The sequence below is a fragment of the Eriocheir sinensis genome, chromosome 55 (genome assembly GCF_024679095.1).
Source record: "Eriocheir sinensis breed Jianghai 21 chromosome 55, ASM2467909v1, whole genome shotgun sequence".
In the NCBI taxonomy this organism is placed as follows: Eukaryota; Metazoa; Arthropoda; class Malacostraca; order Decapoda; family Varunidae; genus Eriocheir; species Eriocheir sinensis.
In genome coordinates this window covers 8776350-8795078 of record NC_066563.1, presented here as the reverse complement: position 1 = coordinate 8795078, position 18729 = coordinate 8776350, and the positions used below count along the sequence as shown (strand labels likewise).

Sequence of the window (18729 nt, the reverse complement as noted above, 5' to 3'; positions counted from 1 at the left end):
CCGCCCTCCCCTTCCCCCCACTCCCCCATTACTGCAACTGTCCATGCATTGTACTACGCTATTATTTTCAACCTGTAAATTTCAAAGCCAAAAGAGTCCCAAGCACTTTTGATAGGCAACTTTTTCTTCTAATTCCTCTTTTTTATTAACACTACCGTACACACACATCATTATCCTATTCTAATTTCACTTCAGCACAATAGTAAGTATCGATATCTTAATCACCTGTTACGTTTTTTTTACGGTAAAGGACGCAGCTCAAGGAAAAATAGAAAAAAAGCCCGCTAATCACTTCCCCTATATAAAAATGTAGATTGGCGAAAAGAGAGATCAATTAGCACATGAACACACGAACTCTATATTTCCTCTATAATAAGCGGCCATTACGAGAACAACAACCAATAAATAAATGAAATATTGTACACGTAATTTCTTGCATAGGTATAGCTACAGCAAATCACGCTATATATTGCCTGGGGATCGGGATGATATATGTTCTTCCCTTATCCTATGGTGTGTAACTTTGCAACAATAAACCACCAATCAATCGATAAAATAAATCAAATAAGACTCCCCCTTTCCCACCCAAGCAAAATAGCGTCGCGGTCTCCATGGCAACGCGTCCCCCAATGCCGGTTACCTGTCACACGCGTCCAGGAGACAGGTGTGGCGGCCAGGTGAGAGGCACACCTTCTAAAACACCTGTAACGCATCAACGGCAGGGGTTTGAGGCAGAGGACCATTATAGGTTTCATACTCATAACAAACACCTGTAACTCGTCAACGGCAAGTGTTTGTGCTAACCCCTGAACATTCTATTACAAGCACCTCATTAACGGCAGGTGTTTGTGCTAACCCCTAAACATTCTATTACAAGCACCTCATTAACGGCAAGTGTTTGTGCTAGCCCCTAAACATTCTATTACAAGCACCTCATTAACGGCAGGTGTTTGTGCTAGTTAATCCCTAAACATTCTATTACAAGCACCTCATTAACGGCAGGTGTTTGTGCTAATGAACCCCTAAACATTCTATAACAAGCACCTCATTAACGGCAGGTGTTTGTGCTAGTTAATCCCTAAACATTCTATAACAAGCACCTCATTAACGGCAAGTGTTTGTGCTAACCCCTAAACATTCTATTACAAGCACCTCATTAACGGTTGGTGCTTGTGTTAGAGGACCCACAAACATATCCTATAACGATCGCATGTAATTTATAAACGGCCAAACATCCTCATAGCAATCTGAAGAGGTGGAGGCCTATGTATATTTGCATAGGCCTACGTATGTTTGCGAATGCCTATGTATAATATGGGGATATCTAGCCAACATATAGATAGATATAGATTGATAGATGTATTAGCATAACGATAGAATCAATAAATTTATACTTGTAGAGACGAGGTAGAGTTTTTAAACATGAAATTTACACCATTATTGCTTTGAAAAGTGTTATATATGTTTTTTTAAGTTATTGATATATGATTTAAGTGATGTTGCTATAGTCTGCGACAGAAAGGATTGTAGAGATTTAATGCAATATATCCGGTGGTATTAATTGCACCTGGCTTATTCACCGGTTATATAAGTATTTCCTATCCAATTAAAGTTCGCCATGACACCGTGAATTATCGATCTTTGGTTATATACTTAAGTCAAAAAACGAAAAATACAATGTGCTAGGTACGATATTTTTTTTACAACAAAGGAGACAGCTCAAGGGCACAAAAATAGGAAACAATAATAATAAAAAAGCCCGCTACTCGCTGCTCCTAAAAAGAATCAAAAGATGTGGCCGAAAGAGGGGTCTGATAACTTTGGTCTTACCTTCTTGGCAGTCCTTGAAGCCTGGAGGTGAGGACAGGAGGTGAAGAAGAGCCACGCCATGTCAGACCTGCCGCTGCTGCCCGGGTACACGTTCTCCACGCCCGAGGTAAGAGGCAGGACTCGAAACCCGGACCGAACCCCATTGTTGCCAGATTGTCGTACTCAGACCATAGTATTTACCGGTTTCTGACGCCTAACTATTGCCAAGAAACACCAGGAATTAACTATTTTAACGATGATTTTAAGTGAATCTCCTTATTGGGGTCCACGAGACAGTTTTTGGTTCGGAAGTCGGTAAATTTAAGATGCTGAGTAAGACAATCTGGCAACTTTGCCCCAACCAATCACAGTTGCCGACCAGCACCATTGCCAGATTGTCGTACTCAGAGCCTCGTATTTACCGGTTTCTGAGCCATAGCGATTGCCAAAAAGCACCAATAATTAACCATTTTAACGATAACTATATATAAAGACAGTTATTGGGGTCGAGGAGGCAGTTTTGGGGTCAGAAATCGCCAAACATAGGAGGCTGAGTACGATAATATGGCAACGTTGCCAAACAAGTCACCAACCAGCTTTAGGAACGCCAAAAACACCTATAATCAACGGTTTTAGTGAGGATTATAATTGAATATTGTCTTGTCGTGTAGATGCGAGAGAAAAGGGTCAGAAATCGGGAAATGTAATGCGCTGAGTAAACAAATATCTGGTTATCCTCCTTCCCCCTCTCTCTTCCCATTCTTCGGCATCTTCCCTTATTCCATTCCCTCTTTTCTCTTCTGCGCTTATTGCCTGAGGGTTGGGCTGGCATGCTCCTCCCTTCTCCTTTGTTGTTTACTTGCAACAATAAACTATCAATCAATCTGTCTTATCTTCCTCCTCCTCCTCTTCCCTTCATCCTTTTCCTCCTTCCTTCTCCTCTATCATTCTCTCTTCCTGCCTTTCGTCCTCTTTCCATCTTAAAATTACGATGCTCGAAACCCGGATCGAAGCAAGACACCGAATCACAATTACCAACCAGTTCGTCGTACTCAGAACACTACATTAATCGATTTTCAGACCCATAACTCTCGTATCCACACTAGTAACCATATTCCTTTAAAGTTATTGTTCAAACCGTGAATTATTGATGTTATTTTGTGATAGTTATGGTCTAGAAACCGGAAAACACTAAGATGTGATAAGTATGGTGATCTGGTAACACTGCCACCAACACCAAATAGTCAAATGAGATTCCACTTAACAACCACGAACTTCTAAGAGATTTAACCCGCAAAATAAATGAAAGAACGCGTTTATATTGATACATAGACTACAAGGGATATTCATTTTATGTGTGTGAGCTATCTTTGAAGTCGGTAGTTAGAGTATATAGTAGTAGACGTAGTAGTAGTAATAGTAGTAGTAGTAGTGGTGGGGGTAACCTTATTTCGATCTACTTTTCATTCTACACACCGAATCTGCCTAAAAGAAAAGTGTTAAGAGATTCTAATGGGGACAGTATACCCGCATTCTCTTGATAGGGGCCTTCATTTCTTTAACAGCAGAGGCAGCGCCCTATCCGGCAAAGTTTGGGCTGGAGCAAGGGAGTGCCTCTTGTAGGACCTCCCCTGCAGCCCCTTCTGTCCGAGGCCGACCAGCAGGACCTTCTGAGGTGAGAGAGAGAGAGAGAGAGAGAGAGAGAGAGAGAGAGAGAGAGAGAGAGAGAGAGAGAGAGAGAGAGAGAGAGAATGTACATAGATAAATGGAAATAGATATAGATAGATAGATAGAGAGAGAGAGAGAGAGAGAGAGAGAGAGAGAGAGAGAGAGAGAGAGAGAGAGAGAGAGAGAGAGAGAGAGAGATATATAAATATATAAGAGAGATGTACATAGATAAATGAAAAGAGAGAGAGAGAGAGAGAGAGAGAGAGAGAGAGAGAGAGAGAGAGAGAGATTGATAAATAGATAAGAGATGTACATAGATAAATGGAAATAGATAGAGAGAGATTGAGAGAGAGAGAGAGAGAGAGAGAGAGAGAGAGAGAGAGAGAGAGAGAGAGAGAGAGAGAGAGAGAGAGAGAGAGTCTGGTACATTAATCACTCATTCTACTCTAAGCTATGAGAATGCATACTAAGTAGTCTTTGAAATGAAGCTGCTGATGATATAAGAAAGGTAAAGAGCAAGAGTCACACATCACAGCATCCACTATAAATAAAATTCGCCTGCACCACCAACGGACTGGGGTCATTAAGAGAGCCTACTGGGGCTATAGGCATCATCGAAAAAAAAAATAATAATAACTGAAGATGGAGAAATTTGTACTACTAATACCTCCTTAAAAATCTATTTCATTCATTTTGTCAAAAGCTCATAAATTAAAAGTTCACCTGGGCACCCTACATACCTGTCACTAATCAAGGTAGGCAGATATTACATAGAAAGGTGCAAAAGATGAGAGAGAAGAGAAGATGCAAGAGAAGATGGCGCCACTATAAACGCTTGCCTGTGCCATGACGGGCTGGGGGCGACTACCATCCAGGCCCCTCAAGCAAGCCTACCAGCACAATAGGCATAGACGTTAAAAAAAAAAAAAAAAAAAAAAAAAAATTTAATCAGTAAATCTAATTCACACTTTTTATTAACCAAACCTGCCTGCCTCAATCACTGTCAGGTATGCATGTGGCACAGGTGAGCAATAAAAGTCAATCCATCAACTGTCGATTATCATGATTTCCAGGGAGGAGAGAAGACTACAGTTCGCATCCCGCCCCCGCCGTGCCTCCACCCCCCCAAAGTTCCTGCCGGAGTGGGCGGTGTTGGACAAGAAGGTGACACATGCGGGGAACTCCTCAAACCTCCTCCTACTCCTACTACTCCTCCTTCGACCGGCAGGATACCAAGGACGCGGCAACGTGACAGGCACACTCACACAGCCATGAGTTAAAAGAACATAAAGCATTGCCTTCTGCTTATGTCGTCCAGCTTGCTAAGACTTTACGTTCACACAAGTTTGCTGTAGATGGCTCTTTGCCTCATCGAAGTACCCAATAGGATGCAGTAGTGGGGTTGGGTAGCTTAGTCTCTCGGCCGCCACTTTGCAGGTACATAAAGAAATAGTTGAATACCAAGTGACAAGAGGCTCACAGCTTTTAGTACTGTCAAAAGGCTTCTATATAGGGTATGTGGATATTGCTTAAACCTGGATCACCATAAGAATAACACTGATTCACAAAAAAAGGTGGTTCCTAATGCAATATCAAATGACAGGAGGCACACAGTTTTTAGTACTGTCAGTAGGCTTGTATGTAAGTTGTGAGAGTAATGCCTAAAGCTGGATTACTGTAAAAATGTTTGAAAGGCGATACTGAAGCATACACAGATTTACAAAGAAAGGGTTTTTAGTGCACTGCCAAATGACAGGAGGTACACAGCTTTTAGTACTGTCAAAAGGCTTCTAGATAGGGTGTGTGGGTAATGCTTAGATTTTTTTTTTTTTTTTTTTACATGTTTCTGCCTGTGGCACCGTAGGCTTTCTTGGTGGGGCCTGATGATCAGCCCCAGTCAATTGTGGCACAGGCAATTAGTGGCACCATCTGGCTTGGTTTATGCTGCCCCCCCACAGCTCATCATTGACCCTCTCTCTTAGAGAGAAAATCTAGAGTTCGGATTGAATAGTGGTCGTCTGGACAGTATGTGCATAGTCTTAGGCCACTCGGCAGTGACTGAAAAATCCTGGCTTATGGCAGCGGGCAGGGCATGAAACCAGGTCGTTCTGGGCACAGCGCAATCATGCTGTCCACTCAGCCACTACCTACCTGGATTGCCTAGATTGCCATGATAAAATCTGAATGATACTTATTTACAAAATAGGTGGTCCATAATGCAATATCAAATGATAGGAAACACAAAGCTTTTAGTACCATCAATAAGCTTGTAGAAAGGGTGCGGGGGTGTTGCTTTTACAAAACTGGGTCATCATCTATGAAAAGTTTGAAGAACGATGGACTGATTCACGAGAAGTGATTCAGGCCAGACAACAAAAGGCACAGCTTTTAGTACTGTCCATAGACCTATAAAGGGATTGTGTAAGTACATAATGCTGGAGGAAGGCTGGAAACACAACACCAACGTTTCTCTATTCTTTGCTTCTTACAACACACACACACACACAGGTCAGTCTTAGCCGCAGGTCAATGTCTGCACTTTTATTTTAGACCACGCGTGTGTGTGTTCCTCCCTTGATCCTCTCAAGTTCCAACAATTCGGAAACTACCAAGTCCTTTACGGGAAAAGGAGTGTCGGAGGACCGCATAGTTAGATCGTTGTTGTGGTGTTCGGTTAACATTTTCAGACTACTCATTAAACACGTTCCCATTTGCCACGTGTGAGCATAGAGGCAAATACACCTAAATAAGTCATTGTTTAATAATAAATATCACTCATTAAACAGAAACACCTTATAGTTCTCTGGTTTTTTTTTTTTTTTTTTTTTTTTTTTTTTTTCAGAACTAGCATCTCTTGTGTTTAACTTTCTTGCTGTTCTCTTCTTATGAAACAGACATCTTATTCACCTTGTTTTTCCTTCATGTGAGGATTATCATAAACAAGTGTGTGTGTGTGTGTGTGCGTATGTGTGTGCGTTAGTTGCAGTATACAGGGCCTAAACTACACTCCTAAGGTCCCGTCTCCATGCCTATAATTGTCCACTCTTTCCTTAAACTGTTTGACTCTCTTTACCATCACATCTTCCCTTAACCTGGTAGCAGCGGGGATCATGTTTCTTAAAGGGCCCTCTAAGCGAGAAAAATGGGGAAAAATCATCACTCACACAATCCATTTCATAATATATATCAAAACATTTCTGATCAGTTTGTGTATCATCAATTTTCGGGGGTTTAAATCATGGCACAAGTTTGGCCTGTCGCTGCTACACGATAAAGCCACAAATTTGGTCCATCGCTGCTACCGGGTTAATCCATTTCGGGCATCAATCACTCTATACGGAAAACTGAATCTCTCAACATTATTTAATCACCTTCCATCCATTGTGTGTATGTGTGCGTGTGTGTCACTTTTAACATCTTGAACTACATATTTTATTTTTATTTTTATGACGCTATATATTCCGATTAACAGACTAAACTCTACACCACATTTTCAGGTGCTGCGGTTCAAGGGATATTTCACTGAGCAGGTGGAGGGCGGGCGGCAGGTGTGTTGTGTGCGGCCTGTCATCATCTACTATTACCTGGTGGATGACGCAATAGCCGTCACGGAGCCCCGGACACCTGTGAGCCTCAGCCGTGACATCCTCATAACTCTGACACACCTTTACTTCTGCTCCTCACATATCTGTCAGTCTGTTCTTAGTCATGCTTTCTGAAGTCATACGTATTACTGACTTATACAATAGCTGTCACGTAGCCTCGGACATCTATGAGCTTCCCTTGTGACATTCTCATAACCTTCACACACCTTTACTTCTGCTCCTCACATATATCAGTCTGTTCTTAGTCATGCTTTCTGAAGTCATATGTATTACTGACTTATACAATAGCTGTCACCTATCCTCGGACATCTGTGAGCTTCCCTTGTGACATTCTCATAACCTTCACACACCTTTACTACTGCTCCTCACATATCTGTCAGTGTGTTCTTATAAGTCATATGTATGCTGTCACGTAGCCCCGGACATCTGTGAGCTTCCCTTGTGACATCCTCATAACCCCCTTGTGACATCCTCATAACCCTGACACACACTTTTACTTCTGCTCCTTGTATATTAGTCACCTCCTCTCAATATGTTCTTATTACATAGTCTTTTGTAATGCAACTTTTTACTACTGCAAGGGGTGTTAGAATGCATGAATCTTGAAAATGGAAAAAGTTACATACACATTCACCCTTACACAAACAAAATCAAAACCACATAGTCTTTTGTGATGCAACTTTTTACTACTGCAAGGGGTGTTAGAATACATGAATCTTGAAAATGGAAAAAGTTACATACACATTCACCCTCTTGGAAACAAAATCAAAACCACATAGTCTTTTGTAATGCAACTTTTTACTACTGCAAGGGGTGTTAGAATGCATGAATCAAGAAAATGGAAAAATAAAAGGCAAGTGGAACAGTGAAATAAGTTACCTACACCCTTACACAAACAAAATCAAAACCACATAGTCTTTTGTAATGCAACTTTCTACTACTGCTATAGATGTCAGATGAAATAAATCTTGAATATGAAAAAAAAAAAAAAAAAATGGGAAGTAGAAGACAGTGAATTAAGAAAGTTACATATTCACCTTTACACAAACAAAACTAAAACCACATACCTCTACATCTTTTTACCTTTTCATGTCTCTCCTCTTTACAATCTCATTTTTATTTTTCTCCTTAGAACTCCGGGCTGGATCAGGGTCGCCAGCTGAGCCGCCAGCGAGTGCCTCACCCGGACGGCGGCTTCTGGCACTGGACGCACCTCAACCTGGGCGAGACACTGAACCTCTACGGCCGCCACTACATCATCTGCGACTGCGACCCCTTCACTAAAGTACTGCCTGAGGGATGGGAAGAAAATGGAGTATTATATTTCTACCACCTTGACCTCATCTATTTTTTTTTTAGGTGTTTCCACTGATGCAAAAATAAAAATAAACTGTAACCTAACTTGTGCAACCCTCAGGAGTACTTGCTGAGTGAGGGGACAGAGCTGGGCAGCCCTGTCCCAATCCCTCCTGATCCCTACACCCTCATGAGACAGTCCAGAGCCGAGACGCCCCACCGAATCTCCGACCTGCGGCCACACTCAGCTCCCCAGATACCCCCCCAGCTGAGAGGCATCCTGCTCAAGTAAGTGAATAAGCTATAAATTTTTGAAACTCAAATTCCCATAACAGCCAGTCAAATGAAGTCAAATTTCACCCACTTTGCAAGGTTTGACGTCATGGTGGAGGAGATGGAGAACAGCAAGTCCACCGCCAACCCCGCCGTGCTGCTGTACCGGCCACAGGACCTTACCGTGGAGCTCCGGCAGCCGTCATACTTCGACCACACGGAGATCAGGAAGTTCAGCCCCGTTATCCTTCGGGCCATCAGAGTGCCGCTGCGTGACTCTGGAGGTGAGGTGAAGCTGGGAGGAGTTATGTGAAGTAAAAATATGTCCTGTGGCCCCATTGCACATGACTTTCTCTATAGCTCACCTTTATGCTATCCAAATCCGTTATGCAAGAGTTAATCAAGACACCTCTCCACCCGAAATTGACCTCTCTTTTGGTCATTCTTTACTTTTGTCTGTTGTGGGAGCGGTGAGTAGCGGGCTTTTTTTTCCTACACTTTTTGTTGCCCTTGAGCCGTCTCCTTTGTTGTAAAAAAAAAAAAAAAAAATCATCTTTCTTTCATCGCTCTCGCTGGTAAACTCTGAAACAGCCTCCCTTCCTCTATTTCCCTCCTGCCTAAGACTTGAACACTATTGAGGGGAGTATCAATTAAGACACCTCTCCATCTCTCTTTTGGCCACTCTTTCCTCTCTGCTTTTTGTTTTTGTACTTGAGTTATTTCCTCTATTGTAAAAAGAAAAAAAAAAGAATAGAAGTTACTTGATCTCATTCTGTGGCACAATATTACTAAAGATATTAGCTATTGTTTGTCCAAATATTCTTTCAACAATATTGTTCTGCAGCATGGGAAGACAGACGTCGCAACTATTTATTTATTTTATGTAATAGTTTTTATGTTCATGTTTAAATGCTCAATGCTCATAACTTCATCAAGGTAACAATGTAGAAGAGGAGAGAAGAAGAAGAAGGTATTTTAGATCTCCTGGCAGCTAAAATACATAAATGAACTTGGTGACTGACTGTACTCTTGGTGAGGGTATAAATCATTTCAGGTTCCTTCGTCAACATCGGGGAGGAGGGTGAGCGGGGTGAGTGGCTGCTGCCTCGCCACCTGATTCCTCCGGCCACTGTGACCATCTTTGGCAGAAGGTGAGCGACTGCTGTGATGAGTAAATCTGAACTTTTTCACAGCTAAGCACCAGTAAAACGACTTTTACTAATAAGCAAATCTGACTTATTTCTTTAGGATTTTAGTAATGAAACTCTAAATGAAAATTATTTAGGTCATCATGTTCTTGATGATAATACTGAGGAAATGGAAACGACACTGTATGAAGTACTGTATACCTTTATCTAAGAAATGATCATTAGAGTCCAATTTTTTGTGTGCGTGTTTGTGTTTGACCAATTCCTGTACACAAATATTCTCCGATATCAGCCATAATGACATTAAGCTATTCGTCAGTGACTGAAGTAATGTTTGAAATCAAATATATGCATATATTGGAAATAGTATCAACGATACATTATTTCTTAGGGGAGGGGTGTTCAAACACCCCAGAGTACTAACAATGTTCCAAAACCCCAGGGTACTAACGCAGGGTTAATAAAAATTATTGAAGGGCCAGGTTAATGAAAACCTGAAGAAAGAATGTGAGGGCGGCCTGTAAGAACCTTGCATTCCAACTCGAACCTAACTTTCTAAGCAAGCCGTAAGGATATTGGGCACATGAAAGTCAATGGCCTAAGAATACCACTGTTTGTCGCAAGGCCTAAGAATACAGCTGTTTCTCACTAAGCCTAATAATACAGCTGTTTGTCACTAAGCCTAATAATACAGCTGTTTGTCACTAAGCCTAAGAATACAGCTATTTGTCACTAAGCCTAATAATACAGTTGTTTGTCACTAAGCCTAAGAATACAGCTGTTTGTCACTAAGCCTAAGAATACAGCTGTTTGTCACTAAGCCTAAGAATACAGCTATTTGTCACTAAGCCTAATAATACAGCTGTTTGTCACTAAGCCTAAGAATACAGCTGTTTGTCACTAAGCCTAAGAATACAGCTGTTTGTCACTAAGCCTAATAATACAGCCATTTGTTTGTCCCTGCAGGGTACTGGTGACGGGGTGCGACGCCTTCACCCAGCGGTTCCTGCAGGACAACTATGGGGCAGACAACGTTCCCGGCATGAAAGTCATTGAAACTAGAAAGGTTAACACGAATGCACAAATTAAGTTCTAGAATCAATTCCTCCTAAGCCTCTGTGGTGTGGTGGTTAGCTTGCCTAGCTGCGAATCTGTGGACCCACACAGTTGTTTCTTCCCTATTAAATTCAATCTCCTCCATTTTCTCAGCTTTCTGTTCACATTAAAGGCACTCACATCCTTGTATAAAAGATCTGTAGTCTATTTAAAATAAATTCTTAACTTAGTAATCATCAAAACATTTTTATACAACACATACATTTGTTTTCTTTTCAGCCTGATGAGTCTGGGTCAAGCGGCAAGACTCAGAGTGACATTGTCCCTCGGAGCAGAGCGCGGCGCGGCCTCCTCATCCCTGAAGATGCTACGGTACTCTCTTGCAGCACGGACCAGATAAAATTAGGCTAATACAGATATAGTGTATCAGAGTCTTTAGGATTTGTATTTTGTATCAAAGTCTATAATCATGAACTTCCTACAGGTGCTGCGGTTTTCGGCCAAGCTGCATCCCTCGTTCGATGCTGAAGGAGACCGCAGCTTCATCCTGATCTACCACGTGGTTGACGCAACGCTGGAGCTTTCTGAGAAGGTGCCCCACAAGCCATGTGTCTATGAACATCCAAAATATAAAGTTCTGAATTGTTTTGAAAATAACCAAATGTGGCTTCAAACAAATAAGGATCAAATTTTACAAAACTTACAAAAGTGAGAAATCAATTTACCTTTCATCTGCTCCCCCCAGGCCAGGCCAGGAGGACTAGGCGGACGAACCTTGTCCAGGATGAGGGTTCCCAAGCCTCAGACGGAGGGCGACAGGGAAAGGTCTTGGGGCCCGGACTTTTACACACTTGATGACATTTACATTGGTAAGAAAAGAAAAACTGGAAACTCAAAATATAAAAGCATGAAACTTTTCAGAAAATTTTGGATTCATAACTGTTCTCCTGTAACTACAGTTGCTAGGAATTCTTAAGTTTTCTTACTGAATAAAAGTTTAGCAAATACAAATTTCCTAAGTTAGGAAAGTACGTATGGGCAAATTATAGGAAAAATTTGGTAAGGTTTTCTGGACAGACAGATACATATGTGTAATGCAAACATAAAGACATTCAAGAAAATTAATTACCATACATTACCACAAAATATTCTTATGAACTTTATGATGAAATTCATGAAACAAATTCTACATGAGTGTTTCTTCCTGGGTGTGCAGGAGCCCCCCTGACCCTGTGGGGGCAGCAGTACCTCATCACCGGGGCCGACAGACACGTGCTCAACTACGCCCGTCAGCACGAGGACCAAGTGTCCCCCCAGCTGCTGAGCTCCCTGATGCAGCACTTCAACGAGAACTCCCACCACCAAGGAGGAGCCAACCAGGAACAAGAGAATGATAATAACAACTGAGCAACACTTGGAGGAGCAGGGTGCCTGAGCAACATGGACGACACAGTGTGGTGAAGAAGACTGGATTGCTTCATACATCTTGATATTCTCTTTATTATGGGCACTTGGTATTGATACAGTATACTATAATTTAAATATATATATAATATATATCCATCATTAATACATACTGAAACACTATAATACACTGTGTTGGTTACCTGAATAGGCTGTGTTACAAACATAGTATGTTGGCTGAAGGCAACATCAAGCTTCATGTTAACAAGAAATAATATCTGTAAGTAATTCACAAACAGTACATAATAATATTTATTACTTTAGCTAAACAAGTAATCCTTTCAGAGTGATTTTCATTACAGTAAAATTATAATGTGGATTTTGCAAGAGCTCAACCTAGAAATTTCCAAGATAAGCATCATCAAAATACAACAGAAGTGAAGTGACCAAACTGAAGACCACAGTTGTGTATTTCACGGCCCACAGCCCTAGGCCCTCATGGTTATGTACAGTATAGTTCACGAGTTGTATCAAAATATCAGTGACAAGGTCAAGTTGTAGTGCTAAAACTGATGGAAGAGAACATGGCAAAGGATCGGCCTGCCCACAAAATAAATATATGAAAATAAACTGCCCCATAAAATACCTTCACTACTCTAGTTATGAGGAGGGCCTTGTGATGCAGGACAGGTGGCAAACATGGCTTCCATCATGCACTGGGGTTGACGGGGGAAGCGGTGGGCGAGGCTTGGCTGGTCTGGGAGTCTTAACACTACAACACTAGTCGTCACAAAATAAGAGGATGCATGCAGGAACGAAGGGAACTAAGCTGCACCTAATACCTTGTCAGGTGTGCATAATCTCTGAAAGGGGTTGAAAATATAAAACTACAGGCAAGGTAGAAGAAGCCCAGTAATACAGCTATGTTCAGTGTTCCTATATTACAGCATTTCAGTTTCATTTAAGGTCTCTCGGATACCAATCACTAGTCAGTTATCCTTCACGCAAACTCATAAAAATGAAAGTATAAAGAAATTTACACTAGTCAAACTCTTACAGTAACTTCAGCATGGTGATGTACAAGGATGTGTTAAGACAGTGTACAAAGGGACCTGTGTGGCTATATTCTGCACACTGTGTAGATATAATCAATTACATCAGCAGAGCAAACTGTTTTTGATGCAGTCTATGTTGGCCAGATTTTTTTAAAGAATTTTTGACCACTAGAGTTGAGAATTTTAATTGTTTACCAAATTGTGTTGATTTAGTGTAGCCTTTGACAAAGTCTTATTCTTGGTGAAACATCTAAATATTACATTTTACAACAGATATTGTAAGAGTAATGTTAAAAGTAGGAGTTTTCAGACTGACATGAGTACCAGCTGGGCTGCTGCCAGCTGTACAATGGATGGATTCACTTGTACTTCTGATGGCCACCAGGCCCGGAGTGGGGGATGGCCGGGGCCTCCCGCACCCTCCCGGCCTGCCTGATATTGCCCGGTTCAAGTCTAAATCTACTAAGAGGTTGCATATACAAAGTAAATTAATCCCCAAAAGATGCAAACACATAATCTGTGATTGTAAAAACTGAATAAAGCAAATTTCATGGCCTATATCTATCCTTTGAAGAGCTCAAATGAAACATATATATATATATATATATATATATATATATATATATATATATATATATATATATATATATATATATATATATATATATATATATATATATGAACACAAACTCTTTAACTTTTTATGCCATAATATTGCATCTTGTGCCAAACTTGAATCTACTTGTTTGACACTCAATTATTGCTAGTTATTGAACACTCACAAAATAATTTTCCCGCTAATAATGACAAATATAAAGCTTCATTAATTCTAGGTTTGCATTAGTCCAGGAAGCAATCATTTATCCATCAATGAACATCACCATGTGTTTGTAAGAATATTCTGAGAATGGAAGATAACACAACTCATAGAGTATATTAAAAAATTATAATTTGGTGGGTAATATCTAATATATTCATAAATATTTCAGTTTTGAGCGATTCATACTTAATGTCCATAGAATCTATTTACTGCCACATAAAACATACAAAAATAAAAATGAAAATGGGATTCATGAAAAAAAAAAGACTAGATAAAAACCATAAGCTTAATTTAGAACTGCCTAAACCAACTTACAGAAGAGAAAACTGCCCACAACATGACTGAGGTATCCTTGTGAGGCCTAAGTCACACCACACACACACCACTGCCACACACAACACTGCAATAGTGAGTCAGAACAGCTAGGAGAGGTTAGGCAGCCCCAGAGTGGGGCTTCAGATGTAGATATTAGTCAGTTAATAACACTACCAACATTCCATTCATTAAAGCTTTTTCTTAATATGAACTTGAAACAATGCTGTGACCACACACCACCAATAAGACAGTTAGTCATGGGAAATGCCTCCTGGTACACACGCATCACGCGGGCAACACGCTGCCCTAACCTTACAGCAGGGAAATAAATAGGTACGTAGACAAAATTTGGTTTCATGTGCTTCTAGTGTAAAGGTGAAAAGAATAATGCCATGAGATGTATGGTATAAAACATAGTGGTGACAATAATGTATCCTAAGGTTTTAACCACGCAACCAATCAACAGCTGGCTGTTACTGGACATGGAATAGTGCGAGGATTTTATATGTATTGTGCAGCTGTACTCAGGTAAAATAAGATATATACATATATAGAGATAATGAATTTGAATATAGTTAAAAGCAAACGTAATATATGACATTCCTAATTTCTTTTTTACTTATTAACAGCAACAAGAACACAAATGCAAGTAACAAAACCTGTTAATGATACCCTAAACTCATCAGTAATTCCCCCAAATCCAACATGACTTTCTATCTTTACACACTTTAGAAAAAAAATTACGTCAGTGGCTTACTTTCCTGTCACGTTACTTAGAATATGGTACTTGCAAAGCTCCTGCAGCAACTAGTTAGATACTGTTACTTGAGGCTGGTGCTGTGGATCAAACCCTTGGGATCACCCACGATATAATTATATGATTGTAGTAATTCTTTGACTATTCTATTTATGCTACAATATCTCTGCTGCCTACATCCACAGGACATATCAAAGTGGCTCCAGTAACAAAAGTGTGAAAGGTGAAAAGCAAGGCAAAGTTCAGGTGCAATTTTGACTGACTCTAATACTGTCTAATGGTGCTTAATGCAGTCTGAATTAAATCATGTACTAGGCTCAATTTTTAATCCAGTGAGTAATACTAATGTTAATGTTTAGTACTGGTAAAATATGCTTACTTTGTTTTATTCAGGCCAAGACTAGACTCAACAGAAGGTCTGATCTGTAAGACACTAACTACAACTCCTAATAATTTTGTTAAAAATATATCCAACTTTCCTTTAGGTCGAGATATGACTGTATATTAAAAATAGATATTCATACGTTTAGTGGCACTTGTGTATCTGAAACTTTAGCAGACCTACTTTACTGGCTGTTTGGTGGCAACAAAACACAAGTACACTGATGTTTACCGTGAAAATCAATATAAACACCAAGCACATCTATCAGTTGTATACCCGTGCTGCCATGAATGTTACGCTCACGCTGGGACTTAACGGCCCGGCTAATTTCCAACCTAATCAAATACCATCATTGTGAGCCATCATCATAACCTTCAGAGCCTGAATGAAACATGTTACCCGCCATCGAACTAATCAGATGAAATTTTTCCTGCCCTGGAGCCTGTTTTGTACTCTATCATTAAGGACAAACTGGTGATTTTTTTATCTTTCCATTTTCATAAGTGAAATAAAAACATTTTAAAATGCCAACGAGAGGGAAATTATGCCCAATTCTGTGAGGGACAGAATGTAATGAAGAGTTGAAATGAAAGGAATGCCTGAAAGACCTGAGCCATTCTCCTGGGTGGTGCACTCCTGGCAACTCTTCTTAGGGGAGCCTCGGGTGGAAGTGACTGGCTACCGTAAACACCTGCTGCTTACTGATTAGGACCATGGGAGGGGCTGTATGCCACAAACAATAGAGGAAACTGCAACTCAGGGGTGAACAAGGTAAAATGATGTCAAGTAGTAAGGCTGCAACAATTACTGAAATAAAATAATGGAAGCAATGAACGATGGTCGTTAATGGTTTTCACGTTCAATGAGCTGTGGGGATCCACAGCATAATCTTTTTTCACATATATAAATAACAAATTTGTGATATAATCCAAATTTCTAGAGCCTTTTGTTTCTTACTTCAGTTCTTGTGGACACATGAACAGCCCTTCCTCTACAGGTGAGCCTTGGCACCACCACCACCAGGGCTGAACACGCAACAATTCATGCCAAGATTCAGTGAGAAGTCCCAAATGTGAATATCTAACGAATCTTGAATATTAGAATTATCTCAGAAAATATAGAATTCAGTAAAGGATATAACTAAATTTACTATTCAGTTTTCATCTGCTGGTGGATGCGCCACACAGGGCATGTGTCCTTGCAAGACCAAAGTTGACAAAAATAATCTGGCTGATCACCTCAATCACATCTTCTATTTCAGGATGCTGTGCAGGTAATGTTCATAAACACATTTCATACATAAAAATATTCTGGAAGTACAAGATTTTCTTTTTTTGGCAGATTGCATTCCTTGTTTAGTTTCGTTACCAATAATGTTTGCTCCTGATATAAATTTGAGGACGTTTCCCGTGTTTCAGCACAAAATAATTTGAGCCAAACCAAAACTAACACTTTTGGAGGAATAAATATAAGAATAAAAGTAAAAGTTTCCAAATTTGTTTTTCACTCAAAATTGTTAAGAAATTTGGTTTGACCATCAGAACAAAATTGTGCTTTTCTGTTTAAAAAGGAATCATTAGTTGCAGCCTTACACTGTAGGTACAGGGAAGTGAGGTTCACTAAATTTCCATAACATTAAATGTTTACTCAAAACACCAAGAGTTTATTGGAAACTATATGATTGCTTTGGCATTCACAGTAAAATCCTTTTCACAACTTACTTCTCTCCTAAATATAAGTGGAAGAACCCTCCAGATGTACTCCACAGGCCGAGCAGTCCTTTGCCTCCCTTTCGTTTATGAGGGTGCACTGAGGGCACTGGCGGCCACCAGAGATGAGAGGTCGTGTCTCTGGCCCGGGCGTGCGCGACTTCCCGCACATGTCACAGGCAGTGCGCCCCTTTTCATTGAGGAAGGTGCAGGTGGTGCACGACCAGGGCACTTGCGGCAATAGGCTCTCTCTGGGCGGCTGATTATCCCGGGGTGGAGTGGGGCTGTTGTCGGTGATGGCGATGCCACCACCACCGTGCTGCAGTGTTGGGACGGCGGCAGCGGGTGCGGAGCGCGGCGCCTCCGGGGGTAGCTCTTGCCTGGAGTGGGAACCCTTACTGCTAAGACTGAGGCTGCGGGGCGACGAGGAGCTGCTGGTGTTGTTCTTGTTGCTCACGTCCAGTCTGTTGTCGACGCGCGCCAGGTTGCTGGTCTTCTTGAGGACTTGCCGGCGGTCCTCGTACTCGTCGCTGTCCTGGGGTGCCGTCTCAAAGCCAGTGGAGAGGTTGTCAAAGAGGCTGTTTCTCTTGGTGAGGTTGTTGAGGCCGGGGAAGACGTCTGGGGCGGCACCGTGGGAAGCTGAGTGGGAACTCTTGCTGGAGAGGCACGGCCTCTCCACCCTCTCTCTGGTCTCGTTGAGGGCGAGGGCCTGAAGGGCTTGGTTGATGAACATCGGTTTGCTCTTTCCTACCTCCTTTTTATTATTGAGTGGGGCGTTCTTACCTTGAGGCGTCAAGGCATCGGGATGGAGGTTTTGTCGTGTTATCTGGTGCAGGATGTCCCCTCGGTCGCCGATGTCCTTGTTGTAGCCCTTCTTCTCCAGGCCGCGGTAGACAAATTCCCAGGTCTCCCAGGAGGTGGCGCCCTGCTCGTTAGGGGTGCTCTGAACGACAGAGTTCCTGTTGGGGTCCTTCACGATGGAGAGCGTTGCCTCGAGGTGCTCGTCCAGGGTGCCGGCCAGGAACACCTCGGGGGGCGGGGGCGGGGGAGGGCAGGGGTCAGAGTTTTCCAAGGAAGGCAGAACACGACTACTTCCGCTGGACTTTGAACTTCTCTTGTGTGGTAAGACCTGAAAGTGTCAGTTGTTTAGCAGAGGTGGATAAGACAAGCATACAGATGGGCAATTATTCAACAGGCCATACATATTTGTGTATAGAAAAGTATACATATTTTTGTATTGAAAATGTATAAATAGGTCCTTATTTTCCTATTTATAAACAACCTGCACTTGAATGATCCATACCTATTCTCTATCAAAAGTTCGGCAATTAAATTTCTGCCAGTTTCATTCACTACAGTGGAATATTACCTAAAACCAGAAGTATTAGCATACACTCCATGCTTATTACATACTCAAAGATAAAAAAATTAA

General features: G+C 41.3%; 2 protein-coding genes across 4 annotated transcripts in view; one reads left to right on the top strand and one right to left on the bottom strand.

Moving 5' to 3' along the window:
* Positions 1–655: 655 nt before the first annotated feature.
* On the top strand, positions 656–14412 carry LOC126984027 (EF-hand domain-containing protein 1-like). Its single transcript, XM_050837378.1, has 14 exons — positions 656–677; positions 1842–1936; positions 3375–3484; positions 4551–4641; positions 6975–7103; positions 8215–8367; positions 8500–8666; positions 8751–8935; positions 9706–9802; positions 10766–10865; positions 11135–11227; positions 11340–11447; positions 11601–11724; positions 12072–14412. Exons 2-14 carry the CDS (start codon positions 1889–1891, stop codon positions 12260–12262), a joined length of 1596 nt encoding a protein of 531 aa, XP_050693335.1. The 5' UTR covers positions 656–677; positions 1842–1888; the 3' UTR covers positions 12263–14412.
* LOC126984026 (uncharacterized) overlaps positions 12340–18729 on the bottom strand; it is an 18957-nt gene continuing 12567 nt past the window's right edge. For all 3 annotated transcript variants that reach the window (XM_050837376.1, XM_050837375.1, XM_050837374.1), the window contains one exon: positions 12340–18426. In XM_050837376.1, the coding sequence (XP_050693333.1) occupies positions 17317–18426 (1110 nt within the window). In that variant the 3' untranslated portion in view covers positions 12340–17316. The remainder of the gene's footprint in view (positions 18427–18729) is intronic.

Bases quoted from the DNA above. Each gene is read 5' to 3' on its own strand.
- LOC126984027 (XM_050837378.1), top strand. From the start codon at position 1,889: ATGTCAGACCTGCCGCTGCTGCCCGGGTACACGTTCTCCACGCCCGAG. The intron at 8,667-8,750 runs GTAAGTGAATAA...CCACTTTGCAAG, and splicing joins CTGAGAGGCATCCTGCTCAA to GTTTGACGTCATGGTGGAGG. The intron at 11,725-12,071 runs GTAAGAAAAGAA...CTGGGTGTGCAG, and splicing joins ACTTGATGACATTTACATTG to GAGCCCCCCTGACCCTGTGG.